Source organism: Schistocerca americana, chromosome 9, assembly GCF_021461395.2.
Source record: "Schistocerca americana isolate TAMUIC-IGC-003095 chromosome 9, iqSchAmer2.1, whole genome shotgun sequence".
Lineage (NCBI taxonomy): Eukaryota > Metazoa > Arthropoda > Insecta > Orthoptera > Acrididae > Schistocerca > Schistocerca americana.
This window is the reverse complement of record NC_060127.1, coordinates 4,761,104-4,776,507: the sequence shown is the minus strand read 5'-3', so window position 1 is coordinate 4,776,507 and position 15,404 is coordinate 4,761,104. Positions and strand designations below refer to the sequence as shown.

Below are 15,404 nucleotides of genomic sequence, written 5' to 3'. Positions count from 1 at the left end.
GGCGTACCCAGGAGCAGATATAGACTCAGATCACAAGTTGCATTTGAGATGTGGTGGTACAGAAGAATGTTGGAAATTATGTTGAGTTCAGTGAAGGAATGAAGAGTTTCTCCGCAGAATCGGAAAGGGAAGCAATCAATGGAAAACAGTGACGAAAAGAAGAAACATGGTGATAAGACACCGGTTAAAACGTTAGGGAATAGCGTCCGCGGTAAAAACTGTAGAGGGAGACAGAGGTTGGATTAAGCCAGGAAATAATTCAGTAAGTACGGTGCAGGTGCTACTCTGAGATCAAGAGGTTGGCATAGGAGAGGAATATGTCGCCGTCCGCATCAGAAGAGTGATGACTGAAAAAAAAATACCTAGGCAAGAGGTGTGCTAGGGCAGCGAAGCCTGGAGAGAAAAGCCAAAATACTCGAAAAGACTAACTTCTCGTGGAATGACATTCTTGAGACGAACAGCTGGCTACACCAGATGGGATCTCTAAAGGAATGAAGGCGTGTTTAAGGAAGTTAAAATGGAACCCACCACAGATACTGTAAAGAACAAACAATACTGGTGGGGAAAACATCTACGACGACTGTGCTCAAAGTAGGACTCTAAAATCCCTGACAGACTACCACCCCAACGATGTAACATCACTGGGTCGACCAATGGAAAGATGGCATCAGATCTCAACGGCACCATAACAGGCCAACAGAAACACTTGGAGATAGAAGAAAGAGACGAAAATCAAATGGAAATGTTAATTACCAAATATTTAAAAGGAAATCGAAATAAAAGCAAGAAAGCAAAGCTCCACGTTCAGGTCTGTCGGGAGCGACGGCCCTGTGATCCTCTGCCAAGGACGCCATTGGATGCAACATGGAGAAGCTCGGGCTGAGCACACCGTCTGCCCGACCCCCGACCCTTGTTGGCTTCGCATACTTTGGAGGCGATGTTTCCCACTCAAGCATATCGTCAGCTGGGAACACCAGACTGAGTGCGGCCTGTTCCAGACCCCTCATCAGGGAAAAATGCCTGGCAGTGCCAGGATTCCAACCCGGGCCTGCCACACGGCAGCCAGATACAGAGGCGGACTTTTTAACGAAAACTACGTGTCTTTATTTTTAATTACTAATCACAAGAAAATTCGAGTATTCACAGTAAAATAAAATTTGGTATAAAAATGCCAGACGCGAAATAGAGAATAAAATACTTTTTGTTTTCCAGAGGTTCAGCATTGTTATTGATCTGCGAAAGGCGTGCACGAATTGAAGATGCTGATAAAGGAGTCGAGATACAAAACGTCTGGAACAGGAACTTATGGCCTTGGAAGGAATGCAGAACCAAAGAAAGCTTTGCAATGTCAGGAACGACATGGCCTGTCAATGCACACGCGCCTTAAGTTCAGCAAAGACAATGTACCGTATGTTCAATGTCGTACAATACACAAGGTGTTCGAAATGACAACCAGCGTATTCAATATAGGCACAACATATACTACGAGAAATCAGGACTTCAGTCGCCTACAGATATGAAATAAATCAGTGGAGGTAGAAAATTTCTGTCATGCGCAAGTTGCGCTCCCATCCATCAGCCCACCGCCTGCAGCATTCACTAAGTCCTGGAGTTGGAGGATGTGGGGGATCCGCGCTGAAAGTACCTAGAAAAACCTGATGCACTCCAGCAAGTACACCAGACACCCCACGAACCTCTTCAGACCCTACACGTATCCTGCGGAGCAGTGTTACTTTGTCGGGAATTGGTGTCACGCTCACTAGACATCTGATATGCCACCATCATAAAATCAACAGGTACGAGATCAGAGGAAGCGGGGTGGTCAAGCAATTCGATCTCCCATTCCGATCCCACTCCTGCGATGCACTACATCAAGTGCGGCACGCTCTTGCACAGAAAAGTGTGCAGATTCTCCGTCTAGCTGCATCCAATTGCAGATTCACAGAAAGAATACAGAAACAGTGATGAGAACTTAAAAGACGTTGTTGTTACAACAGAATACGATCAGTATTAATTAATAAACATTTCCATTTGACGACAAATATAGAATTTAAACAAAACTTAAAATACGTTTATATCACTGAGAATCGAAACAGCGATTTCACCCTTCACGAGACTTTTATGTTACAATATCTAATCAAAAGTAGCCATACACCGCTATGTAACGTCGCAGGAGGCGAACCCGCCAGTATAAAAGGGCGCAGGGAGTGTCGTGTTGCCAGCAGAGACGCAGTAACAGCAGAATGAATTGGTCACGAGAGCTCGAGGCTTGAAACGCAGTAGCCTAGTCATTGGACGTCAGCTGAGTAACACATCGACGCAGAGGCTGCGCTACCAACGTGCCACCTATCACAATGGATATGCGTAGAGGGTGAGAAGTAATGGGGTAGAGTGGCCGGGCAGCTCCTCACAAGCCACGCACTTGCGTAGCCGATGCTGGGTGACGCTTGTAGTGGCGTAAACTGTGGTGCCAGTGGACGGTGGACAGTGGGTGGCTGGAAGCGAGAGATTTGGAGTGGACGATAACGATATACACTGTGGCCGTTCGATGGATGGTTTGGGCTGGGCACATACCTGGAGAACGTTACTTCCCATCATCTGTAGCGCCAAAAGTGAAGTACGAAGGAGGTGGTGTTACGCTGTCGGGATGTTTTTCACGATTAGGGTGTGCTTCTCTCATTGTGCTTAAAAACAGGCTAAATGTGGAAAGGTATGAACACAGTTTAAGGCATTGTCTGCTGTGTGCAGTAGGGGAACAGTTCAGGGCCTGTGACTGTTTGTATCAGCATCACAGTGCACCACGTCATGAAGTAGCATCAGGCAGGTAATAGTTTGTGGAGAGTAATATTTTTGTAACAAGTTTGCCTGCCCAAGACCGCGAGCACAACACAATGATATAAGAGTTAGCACGTCGATTTCACTCAAGGTGCCAGCGTCCAACATCACTACCCTCGCAGGATAATGGGCTGCCATTCCTTCACAGCCATTCAGGCACCTCATTGAAAGTGTTCCAAACAGAGCTGAATCCCTCATAAAAGCGAAGGATAGACACACCTCCATACTAATGTCGACTAGTAAGTTACCGAACACTGTTTAGTCGAATAGTGTGTATACTCAGTTATCAGTGACTGTATTACAAGCAAATACACAGTGACAATTATTGAACTATATGAAATAAAATCGTCATAACTTCTGAACGGTTGTGTTAGGATGTTCAAACTGCACGGTTGGCCACGGGGCTTGATAGGAATTAGTACGCGCATGCAAGATTTGGTTTGGCGACGAAATCCATTTTCATTTGGATGGGTTCATCAATAAGCAAAATTGGCGCATTTGGGGGACTGAGAATCCGCATTTCGAGATTGAGAAGTCTCTTCACCCTCAACGAGTTTCTGTGAGGTGTGCAATGGCCAGTCACGGAATGTACTTGAGGCTTTTGGAAGATGATTTCATCTCCATTATCCAAAGTCACCCTGATATCGACAAGGTGACTCCTTCGAAGCAGGAGAGTGTTTAATGACCTGCAGGAGCACTTTGGGGACCGCATTCTGGCTCTGGGGTACCCAGAGGCCACTGCCATGGGCCTCGAATGGCCGCCATATTCTCCGGATCTGAACACGTGCGGCTCCTTTTTGTGGGGTTATATTAAGGACAAGGTATACATCAATAACCGCATAACCATTGGTTATCGACACCATGGATATTCCCACACTTCAACGGGTCATGCAGAATTTCGCTATTCTTTTGCGCCACATCGTCGCCAACGATGGCAGGCATATCGAACATGTCATAATCTAAATCGGAATATCTGTAATGACGTTTACTTGTTCAATAAAGTGTGTGCACGCCGTAGTTTGCGACTAGTTTACGTTTTTTTTCTCTCCTATAGTTCAACAATTGTCACCTTGTACTTGGTTCTTGGATATCTTCTGATCTTCAGCTCTCATTTTTTCGATTTTTTTATCATTGCGTCATATTTGTATAATGAATTGTTGATTGTGCACTCACCTTGAGATAAACTTAAAGAGAGCGAAGCAGTCCGCATGTGTTTCCCTGTTACAGGGCATTAATTATTCAATATCGGAGGTTGCTGTACAGAATTCATATTTAATAATTATGAAGAACTATGTGTGAGTGCAACATTTGCAAGCAATAATAATGTAATAATTATGTGCAGCATCAGGAAAGATAGCGATGTACGTTAACCATTACCTGATGGAAAAATGCATCCATGGTAGAAGCAGTTGACATTTTGTGTAGTCGTTGACACTGTAGAGTTCTGTACCAGGAGAAGCGGGGGAGAGGCTGTCGTTTGGTGTCCGGTATCCTCTTTCTACAATACAACTCCACACAGGTGTGTTAACAGGGTTCTTCATTCACAAGAACAAGAACTTTATCTTTAAGCAAGTTGTTGTGGTGCAAGCTCTTCCATAATAGTCCACATTAGCCTCACTGCTGGCGAAGTACAAGTCCCGCTATACACACTACACTCTTGTAGCTGGTGACGTGAACTGACAGATGTCAACTATGTAACTGAGCTGACCGCAACTGCGACTGACTCTGTATGCGACTGGGCTGACGGTCTGTGACTGACTGGGCTCTCCGGTCCGGAGCAGCGATCTAAATACTGGCGGTCTTTGACTGAGAGGGCGTTGTCGGCTCGTTGCTTGCGAGTCTGTCTTTGGCCTCTCTCCTGACAGACGCACTTGATTCAGCGCCTATTATCGACCTTCTTGCAGCCTCTTTCCCAACCGGCGTGCTGGCAGCGGCTTACACCAGCACACGACCATTCAGGTTTGGCACAACTTGGAAATATGGAAATGTTTTGATCGCACAGTTATTTACGGCGCTGTGTAACGTGGCTATGTCAGTACATGACAAACGTAAAGAATTATGCTATCAAACCTTTCTATATTTCGCCGGCCGGAGTGGTCGTGCGGTTCTAGGCGCTGCAGTCTGGAGCCGAGCGACCGCTACGGTCGCAGGTTCGAATCCTGCCTCGGGCATGGATGTGTGTGATGTCCTTAGGTTCGTTAGGTTTAATTAGTTCTAAGTTCTAGGCGACTGATGACCTCAGAAGTTAAGTCGCATAGTGCTCAGAGCCATTTGAACCTTTCTATATTTCGAAGTTCTGCAAAGCACGTTTAAGTTGCATCTTTTTAGAAACACAGTTATGAAGGCATGCTGGAAACTATTTCCTCCGAAATTTGTATGCTGTTCACAAGATAACTCAGTCGGCTTTCCCGCTTCACTGACGCAAGTTGCAACCCTCTGACACTAGAGGGCTCCGAATTGTAGCGTGTAACGTGGCGCTGTGTATCTTGACTATCTCGGTGCGTGAGATACACATGTTATACAGCGCCATGTTACACGCTACAACAATTCGTCACCTTGGGTTCATTGTCATCGATCATCCTCCTACAATGTTGATTTGGCCCCATCCGATTTTCACCTGTTTCCAAAACTTGGAGTACACCTTTGAGGATTTCACTTTGACAGTGGGGAAGTGTTGCAAACAGAGCTGAGGTTGTAGTTTTATCAACAAAATCAAATAATCTACAGTGATGGTATCAACAAAATAGCCTCCTGGTGGGAGAAACATGTTCATCGCCGGGCTGACTATGTTGAGAAATAAGTATGTAGACATGAGGAATACAAATGGGAAATGTTAATGAAGTTTGTTTTATTGAAAAATTTGTAAGACTTTACACATGAGAAATTCGGAAGCATTACGTTTCAGCACGCCTCAGAGATTGCACTTTAAATATCTGAGCTATTCACCACACGCTAACATAACAAACGACAAATAATAATATCCCCATTGTATTGATGAAACTCGGGTAGTTGCTTTGCTGGGTGTGAGCTAGCGCTTTGAAACAAACTGCACACCGGATGCTGCAGTCCAGCTCACCACCTGGTGATTCTGGGCTTTCGTGTTCAAGTGTTCTGCATCAGGTGTAGCAGCAGTGTCTTCCACTGTAACTCTGTCGCCTTCTCCAGTAATTCGCAGGACTTTCTTCTGGATAAATCCTTGCATCGACCAGCAAACTCGGTTTCCTCATCTCACCAACCAAACTACTTGTTAGCAAGTTTCATTTCTGTTGTGTAACGGCATCGTTTTCTACTTGTCAAAAGGAATGGTTCCCACGTAAAATGTTTCCTACACTATTTTGAGTAATGCTTTGGTTGAGCTGTAACTAATGTGAGATCCCTTTTACTGGTGCCTCCGTAGTATATTCTCGACTTGACCTCAGCTGAAAGAATGTACAGATGCATGTCTGATGTACTGTGCTCTACAGTACTTTCAGACAATTTTCCTCTGCGTGTGTCCTTCCACCTGATTCGCCAGCTCTGATTATTCATCTTGCCAATCAAATTATTTGTTAGCACATATTGTTACTGCTGCATTAACGCCCTACTATCCTGTGAAAATAAAGGCACACACTTGCCAAAAGAAATTTCCTTTCTAAAAACACCCTAGGTTAGAGTAAGGCTGAGTTTGCTTGCGTCTGCAGAAGACCTTGTCTAGTGAAGGTGTAAATAATGTTACGTCACTTCAACTGTTGCCTCCATTATACTCTTATCCTTATACGTAACTGTATTTGCTGCAGCACCATAGTCTCGTACAGTTCTTTAAAGGACTTCGTATATGCCACTTATTGTACTGTTTACTGCAATATGCACACACGGCATCAGTGTCTAACAAAGGCTGACGCAACCACAGCGGCTCACATTTCTACTCTTTTTATGAATGTTGACTGCTGCTTTGTTTTCATCACCAGTAAGGAATTGAAAATGATCTAAGACTGTGGTTGCAGTAGCTTATATTGTAATAATGAGTACAGTCAGAGGAAAATATGAAGTCTTATGCCTTATCAATGCCTTATCCTTATGCCTTATCAATCACTTCCAATTCTTTGTGTTTTCCACCGAACTAATTGCTGTAAATTTTGGTAGATGTGTAAAACCCTCATCTCTCATGATGAGAGGAAAACATCTGTAAGTCTCTGTGTCCAACCAAGTCGTAAACATTGTGCAGTACCTTTGACTGCTGCCTGCATCACACACCCTATCTAAAGCTAACCATTCAGAAGCCAAACAGTCTGCCAACTCCACTGCCGAGCAGATCTGCCCCGACACATTCGCCTTCATGTGGGCAATTTTATTGTGGTTGGGTCCGTGGTCCAGTGCGTCGGCTCCACCGATGCATCGCTACCTGCTAGCCCCGACCACTACCTGCCATTCCACACTCTGTCCTTTCCTGTTCTGTTCTGACAAGGTGAAAGCTGCCACACGACTGGGCGCAGTCAAACTCTGCCACAGGTCGACAGCCCACTCATACGGAGGCGGGGGTTAGCTGACTGGCTGGCCAATCCACCCCCCCCCCCCCCCCTGTCAAGCGGGTCCACCCCAATATGCTCGCCTTTGTGTGGGCAATTTTACAGTGGTTAGGACCGTGGCTCAGGTGTGTTGGCTCCAGTGGCACACCACTACCTGCTTGCCCTGATTGCTTCCTGCCACCCCAACTCTGCCCTTTTCCTTTCTGTTTTGGCATGGTGAAAGCTGCCATGTGACTGGTCACAGTTAATGTCTGCTATGCATCTGTCGTATGCCCACACACAGTCACATGGGTTGGTGACCTGCTTATGGGAGGGTAAGGGGAGGGGGGTCAATGTTGGCCGACTGGTCGGCCTTTGAATGGGTGGCTTTAGCCATCTACTCACAGGTCTACCCATTGGCCAGCCCCCCCCCCCCCCCCCCCCTCCCAACCTGCCAAGTGTGTCTGGCCCAACATGCTCACCTTTGTGTGGGCAATTTTATAGTGGTTGGGTCCACAGTCTGGTTGCATCAGCTCCACCAGTGCACTGCCATCTGCTACCCCTGACTGCCACCTACCATTCCATACCCCACCCTTTCCGCTTCTGTTTTTGGGTAGTGAAAGCCGCTGCATGACTGGCTGCAGCTAGGGTCAACTATGGAGTCACAGTGTGCTCACTCACAGTCAGACAGGCTGCTGACCCACTCAGTGGGGGAGGGCTGGCTGACTACAGATGCCTGTCCGACCATCCAGGCTACCACAGTTGCCTCGCACACAAACATTGCGAGCAAGCAGTGCTCCGTGTCTTACGTGACATGTCTGTCGCCCGCAGGACTGCACGTGCTGGGCTACATCATGCTGTACTTGTCGGCGTGCCTCAACCCCATCATCTACGTCATCATGAACAAGCAGTACCGCCAGGCGTACAAGACAGTGCTGCTGCTGCGCCGGCCGCGTCTGCTGTCGCTGACGCCCACTGCCAACAACAGCAGCTGCCAAGGTATGTCACCAGCGTCGGCAACAACAGCAGCTGCAGCCAGAGGCAGCGGCAAAGCGGTCTCTCCAGAGGCGCCACCGGGGGCCTCGGCGCACTGGGCCGCAGGTAACGTCCGAAGCTCCTCTCCCCGCTGCAGCCAACCGCCGGGCACTAACCACGACACCGCACATCGTACCCGCCTGCTCACACGCTCTGCACAGTAACCGCAACTCTGCAATAGTGTTAACAGCGTGCTGCTCAGAACGAGTTCTCGATTTGTACAACTTCTGGGTTTGTTGTAGAACCTTCCCATCCGTCTCCATTCATCAGTACTTATTTTGCCCACTTCTACAGTTGACATAAACGTCTATGGTGGTACAGCTGTTCACATGAACTGACGAAATGCAGTGTATCGACATTCTTTTAATGAGATAGGTTTCGTTTTATTATAGGTACTTGCTGAGTACCTGGCGTCGCCCAGGTATTATTTATTCCAATTCTTTATGTCCATCTCGTCCTCCCTCTTCTCTGTCCATCTCGTCTGCTCTCCTCTCTGCCGCTTTCAACCTCTCCCTGTCCAAGTCCAGTGACCACAACACACTCTGTCTACCTCTCTCTGGCCCTCTCTCTGTCCATCTGCTGCTCCCCCCCCATCCCCCTGTCCATCAGCTCTTTCCACCTCTGTTCACCTCCTCCTCCCCTTAGTCCATCTCCGCCTGCCCAATCTCCTCTTCACTCCCTTTATCCCCCTCCTCCCCTCTCCTCTCTGTCCATTTCATCCTCCACTTTTTCTGTCCACCTCCACCATCCACCACAGTCTATCTCATCATGCCTCTGTCCACCATCCACGACTCTGTCTCCTTCTACCTAACTCTCTGTCCTTCTGCTACTCCCCATGATTCTGTCCATCCACTCCTCCTCTGACATCTCATCTTCAACCCTCTGTCCATATCTTCCCCCCCCCCCCCTCTTCCATCGCCGGCCGCGGTGGTCTAGCGGTTCTAGGCGCTCAGTCCGGAACCGCGCGACTACTACGGTCGCAGGTTCGAATCCTGCCTCGGGCATGGATGTGTGTGATGTCCTTAGGTTAGTTAGGTTTAAGTAGTTCTAAGTTCTAGAGGACTGATGACCACAGATGTTAAGTCCCATAGTGCTCAGAGCCATTTGAACCTCTTCCATCGACCTCCTCCTCTTACCTTTCACTGTCCGTTTCCCCCTCTCCCTCTCTCTCTCTCCACCTCCTCTTCTCTCATATCTCTATCCATGTCCCACTTCCCCCTCTTTGTCTGTTCTTCATTTATTCCTTCCCCCTTCTCACTTCACGTTATCAATCCCACCCCAGAGTAAGTTGCTTGTTCTTACTCCCAGAGTATTTCTTTCCAGACAGTAACTAATACATGTACCAAGTTTGGTAGAAATCGACTTCGGGGCTTAGAAGGAGATTTTTACATGCAGCTTTGTCCACATACACATAAATCACGTACATTTGACATACTGCGTGAGTATTTGTACACTTATTTCTCCTGTCCCTGTAGCGAATTTCGCCCTGCCGTTTCGTTTTTGACACAGCTCATTATTTATGACGTACTATCTCCCGAACCATCAGTCGTACAAGAGTATAATTTTGTAGCGGCATTCAGCGGAATATGTGGATATTTTCTGCAAAATGTGTTGCGAATAGAATTAGTAGCAAACAAGTAACAAATTTAACCGCCATGCACGATGCAACAATTTTTCACGCAGCACAGTGTTTATTACGTCATGTCTCCAGTACGATGTGAACTTTTAAACGTGAACTCTGTCACTGCTTACAAGATACGACAAAAAGGTGGCGGACGGTTGAATGTGTTCTGGGCGGGAGTTTTGAATCTTCTTTTAGTCTTAGAGAGGTGCGTCTGATACCCTGTGTGTGTGTGTGTGTGTGTGTGTGTGTGTGTGTGTGTGTGTGTGTGTGTGTTTCACCATCAAAACTCTCGTGCTGCAAGAAACGCGATTTATACAGGGTGTTACAAAAAGGTACGGCCAAACTTTCAGGAAACATTCCTCAGACACAAAGAAAGAAAATATGTTATGTGGACATGTGTCCGAAAACGCTTGCTTTCCAAGTTAGAGCTCATTTTATTACTTCTCTTCAAATCACATTAATCATGGAATGGAAACACACAGCAACAGAACGTACCAGCGTGACTTCAAACACTTTGTTACAGGAAATGTTCAAAATGTCCTCCGTTAGCGAGGATACATGCATCCACCCTCCGTCGCATGGAATCTCTGATGCGCTGATGCAGCCCTAGAGAATGGCGTATTGTATCACAGCTGTCCACAATACGAGCACGAAGAGTCTCTGCATTTGGTACTGAGGTTGCGTAGACAAGAGCTTTCAAATGTCCCCATAAATGCAAGTCATTGTTGGTGATGTCAGGAGAGCGTGGAGGCCATGGAATTGGTCCTCCTCTACCAATCCATCGGTCACCGAATCTGTTGGTGAGAAGCGTACGAACACTTCGACTGAAATGTGCAGGAGCTCCACCGTGCATGAACCACACGTTGTGTCGTACTTGTAAAGGCACATGTTCTAGCAGCACAGGTAGAGTATCCCGTATGAAATCATGATAACGTGCTCCATTGAGCGTAGGTGGAAGAACATGGGGCCCAATCGAGACATCACCAACAATGGCTGCCCAAACGTTCACAGACAATCTGTGTTGATGACGTGATTGCACAATTGCGCGCGGATTCTCGTCAGCCCGAACATGCTGATTGTGAAAATTTACAATTTGATCACGTTGGAATGAAGCCTCATCCGTAAAGAGAACATTTGCACTGAAATGAGGATTGACACATGGTTGGATGAACCATTCGGAGAAGTGGCGAAGTGTACCCGTGGAGGCCAATCAGCTGCTGACAGTGCCTGCACACGCTGTACATGGTACGGAAACAACTGGTTCTCCCGTAGCACTCTCCATACAGTGACGTGGTCAACGTTACCTTGTACACCAGCAACTTCTCTGACGCTGACATTAGGGTTATCAACTGCACGAAGAATTGCCTCGTCCATTGCAGGTGTCCTCGTCGTTCTAGGTCTTCCCCAGTCGCGAGTCATAGGCTGGAATGTTCCGTGCTCCCTAAGACGCCGATCAATTGCTTCGAACGTCTTCCTGACGGGACACCTTCGTTCTGGAAATCTGTCTCGATACAAACGTACCGCGCCACGGCTATTGCCCCGTGCTAATCCATACATCAAATGGGCATCTGCCAATTCCGCCTTTGTAAACATTGCACTGACTGCAAAACCACGTTCGTGATGAACACTAACCTGCGGATGCTGCGTACTGATGTGCTTGATGCTAGTACTGTAGAGCAATGAGTCGCATGTCAACACAAGCACCGAAGTCAACATTACCTTCCTTCAATTGGGTCAACTGGCGGTGAATCGAGGAAGTACAGTACATACTGACGAAACTAAAATGAGCTCTAACATGGCGTTTCCGGACACATGTGCACATAACATCTTTTCTTTATTAGTGTGTGAGGAATGTTTCCTGAAAGTTTGGCCGTACCTTTTTGTAACACTCTGTAGATGCGAATCGTTCGACTTTGAGAATGACAAGTTCTATAAATCAAAACAGAAAAGAACAGAAACAATTTTTCGCACGTTATGTGGTTCACTAATCTGCACAGATTCTGTCACTGACGTTATGCCAGCTTAAGAAAAATTACTGCACATCTCTATTACAAATGTTATGTGACGACCTCATCAGTGGTGGGATATGAGGTAACAAATTCTGCCGACGCTCAGACAGCTGTAATCCGCGAAGAGCCTCGCACGAGCGATCCCCGGCGCTGTCAGCCGTGCCCCATTACTGTACAGCGCAGCTCGTGGCAGTGCCGGGGTGCAGCGGGCAGTTAGCCTCTTGCGCGCGGGGCACAGTGAATAAACAGCGCGTTCATCTGGGGGGCGGCCGCTGCCGTGGCGGGTGGAACGGCTCCATCTGCCGCCGGGCCGGCCTTATCTGAGTGCGCAGGCGCGCTGCAGGTGGGACGAGGGGCGACGGCAAACACTTTGCACGGCGCAAACTGCGGGGTCTGCCGCGTTAAGCGCAAAACGCCGCCGAGTTTATTTAACGACCGGCCTCGTACCCCAGAAGCCACATCACCAGATTAAATATGCCGAATAGCGGCATTAAAGTTACATCATGGACGGGACCGGACACTGCAGGTTCTGCACGACTTTCTGGTACACGCGTCGTGTAAACTAAAAATAATTATAAGCATCATAGAGATTCTTCCAGTCCATGGCTCAAATGGTTCAAATGGCTCTGAGCACTATGGGACTTAACATCTGTGGTCATCAGTCCCCTAGAACTTAGAACTACTTAAACCTAACTAACCTAAAGACATCACACACATCCATGCCCGAGGCAGGATTCGAACCTGCGACCGTAGCAGTCGCGCGGTTCCGGACTGAGCGCCTAGAACCGCTAGACCACCGCGGCCGGCTCCAGTCCATATGTGGCGTACAGAATAGCAGTGCTTAACAGTATTGGTTAAAAACAGTCTTGGTTGCTATTTTAGTTTTTTTTTTATTTTTCAACGACGCGTTTCGCCTTACTTAGGCATCTTCAGGTTATCTTTACGGATGGACGCGAGAGGTACCAAGATCTGCATAGTAAGCTTACTGCCTCAGCCCCCATCTTACTCTGCTACTCGCTCCTGTGAACGGGAACGCGCTATGCAGATCTTGGTACCTCTCGCGTCCATCCGTAAAGATAACCTGAAGATGCCTAAGTAAGGTGAAACGCGTCGTTGAAAAATAAAAAACTAAAATTGCAACCAAGACTGTTTTTAACCAATACTAATAAGCATCATCCTCGCTCACTTTATTCATTTTCTCATTGTCGTGACCTCATTTCTTCGTTCACTTTTTAAATAGCTGAATCTACGAGAAGACTTCTCCATTCCCAACGATCTTCAGTTCTTCTTAACACGCTGAAGCGCCAAAGAAGCTGGTATAGACATGCGTATTCAAATACAGAGATATGTAAACAGGCAGAATACGGCGCTGCCGACGGTAACGCCTATATAAGACCACAAGTGTCTCGCGCAGCCGTTAGATCAATTACTGCTGCTACAATGGCAGGTTATCAACATTTAAGTGACTTTCGACGCGGTGTTATAGTCAGCGCACGAGCGATGGGACACAGCATCTTCGAGGTAGCAATGAAATGTTTCCCGTACGACCATTTCGCGAGTGTACCGTGAATATCGGGAATACGGTAATACACCAAATCTCCCTGCGGCCGGAATAAGATCCTGCAAGAACGGGACCAACGACTACTGAAGAGAATCGTTCAACATGACAGAAGTGCAAAATGCTGCAGATTTCAGTGCTGGGCCATCAGCAAGTGTCAGCGTGCGAACCATTCAACGAAATATCATCGATATGAGCTTTCGGAGCCGAAGGCCTACTCGTGTACCCTTGATGACTGCACGACACAAAGCTTTGCGCTTCGCCTGGGCCCGTCAACACCGACATTGTGGATGACTGGAAACAAGTTGCATGCTCTGACGAGTCTCGTTTCAGATTGTATCGAGCGGATGGACGTGTACGGATATGGCGACAATCTCATGAATCCGTGGACCCTGAATATCAGCAGAGGTCTGTTCAAGCTGGTGGAGGCTCTGTAATGGTCTGGCGCGTGTGTAGCTAGAGTGATATGGGACCCTTGATACGTCTACATACGACTCTGACAGGTGACATGTATGTAGGCATCCTGTCTCATCAACTGCATCCGCCGGCAGGTGTGGCCGAGCGGTTCTAGGCGCTACAGTCTGGAGCTGCGCGACCGCTACGGTCGCAGGTTCGAATCCTGCCTCGGGCATGGATGTGTGTCATGTCCTTCGGTTAGTTCTAAGTTCTAGGGGACTGATGACCTCAGAAATTAACTCCCGTAGTGCTCAGAGCCATTTGAACCAACTGCATCCATTTATGTCCATTGTGCACTGAGACGAACGGGCAATTCCAGCAGGACAATGCGACACCCCTAACACTCTACTGTGTTTAAACACTTCCGCTGGCCACCAAACTTCCCAGACGTGAACATTATTGAGCATATACGGTATGCCTTGGAACGTGCTGCTGTTCAGAAGGGATCTCCATCCCCTCGTACTGTTACGGATTTATGGACAGCCCTGCAGAATTTATGGTGTCAGTGCCATGCAGCACTACTTCAGACATTAGTCGAGTCCATGCCACGCAGTGTTGCGGTACTTACGCGTGCTCGCGGGGACCCTACAAGATAGGCAGGTGTACCAGTTTCTTTGCGTCTTCGGTGTATAATGTGGAGAGATGTGCCCCATAAGATGGTCTTTCCTCAATGGACCCCTTCTCTTCTCATGATATGCTGAAGGAGCTGGAATTACTGACATGAAAGGATAAACTTTTTCTGGTGCTAAGTTCTTCTATAACTGCAACACCGGTTCTTCTTTCTCTCCATGGTATACGTAACATCTTTCGCCATCACCACATCTCGAAGGCATCATTTCCTCTGTTTCCACTACCTTTCACGTCTCGCAGCCGTGAAAGTACACAGGGAATGCCAACATTTCCACCAAGCCCATTCGTTGTGTTGACTATTGTCGCGTTCTGCCACATATTAATGAGTTTAACCGTTGCAGGTCGGTCAATGGTGGCCTGCCGTTTTCTGTGCCATTGATCGGAGATCTTGGATATATACGATCATTCAGTAGCTCGAGATTCTTTAAGCAACCTGTAAGTTGGCTCTGACCTAAACCTTGCCTACTGATAACCACCACTACGGCCTTTATCATCTTTATCTCTGGATCTAAGTCCAGACTAAGAGTTTTTACACTGCAGAACTGGTAGTTTAGTTCGTTTTCACTTCTTGCAATGAGGATAGCATCATCAGCATAGCGCAAAGCGTATATTTTTCACTTTCTTCTCCTCTCCCTTTAGCGTTTATCACGCCCGTTGTCAGGGCCCGTTGGGTGTATTTGCTGTCTCCATTTTGTTCGATCGTGGGCCTACTCGATCACGAGATCTGTCTCCAGTCGAGTACATATGCGACGTCATCGGACGGCAGCTCCCTC

At 47.4% G+C, this 15,404-nt stretch overlaps 1 protein-coding gene across 1 annotated transcript in view; it reads left to right on the top strand.

Moving 5' to 3' along the window:
- Positions 1 to 15,404, top strand: part of LOC124551153 (G-protein coupled receptor moody-like) — a 171,587-nt gene that overhangs the window by 132,023 nt on the left and 24,160 nt on the right. The window contains exon 7 of the mRNA XM_047126118.1: positions 8,151 to 8,318. Within this exon, the coding sequence (XP_046982074.1) occupies positions 8,151 to 8,318 (168 nt within the window). The remainder of the gene's footprint in view (positions 1 to 8,150; positions 8,319 to 15,404) is intronic.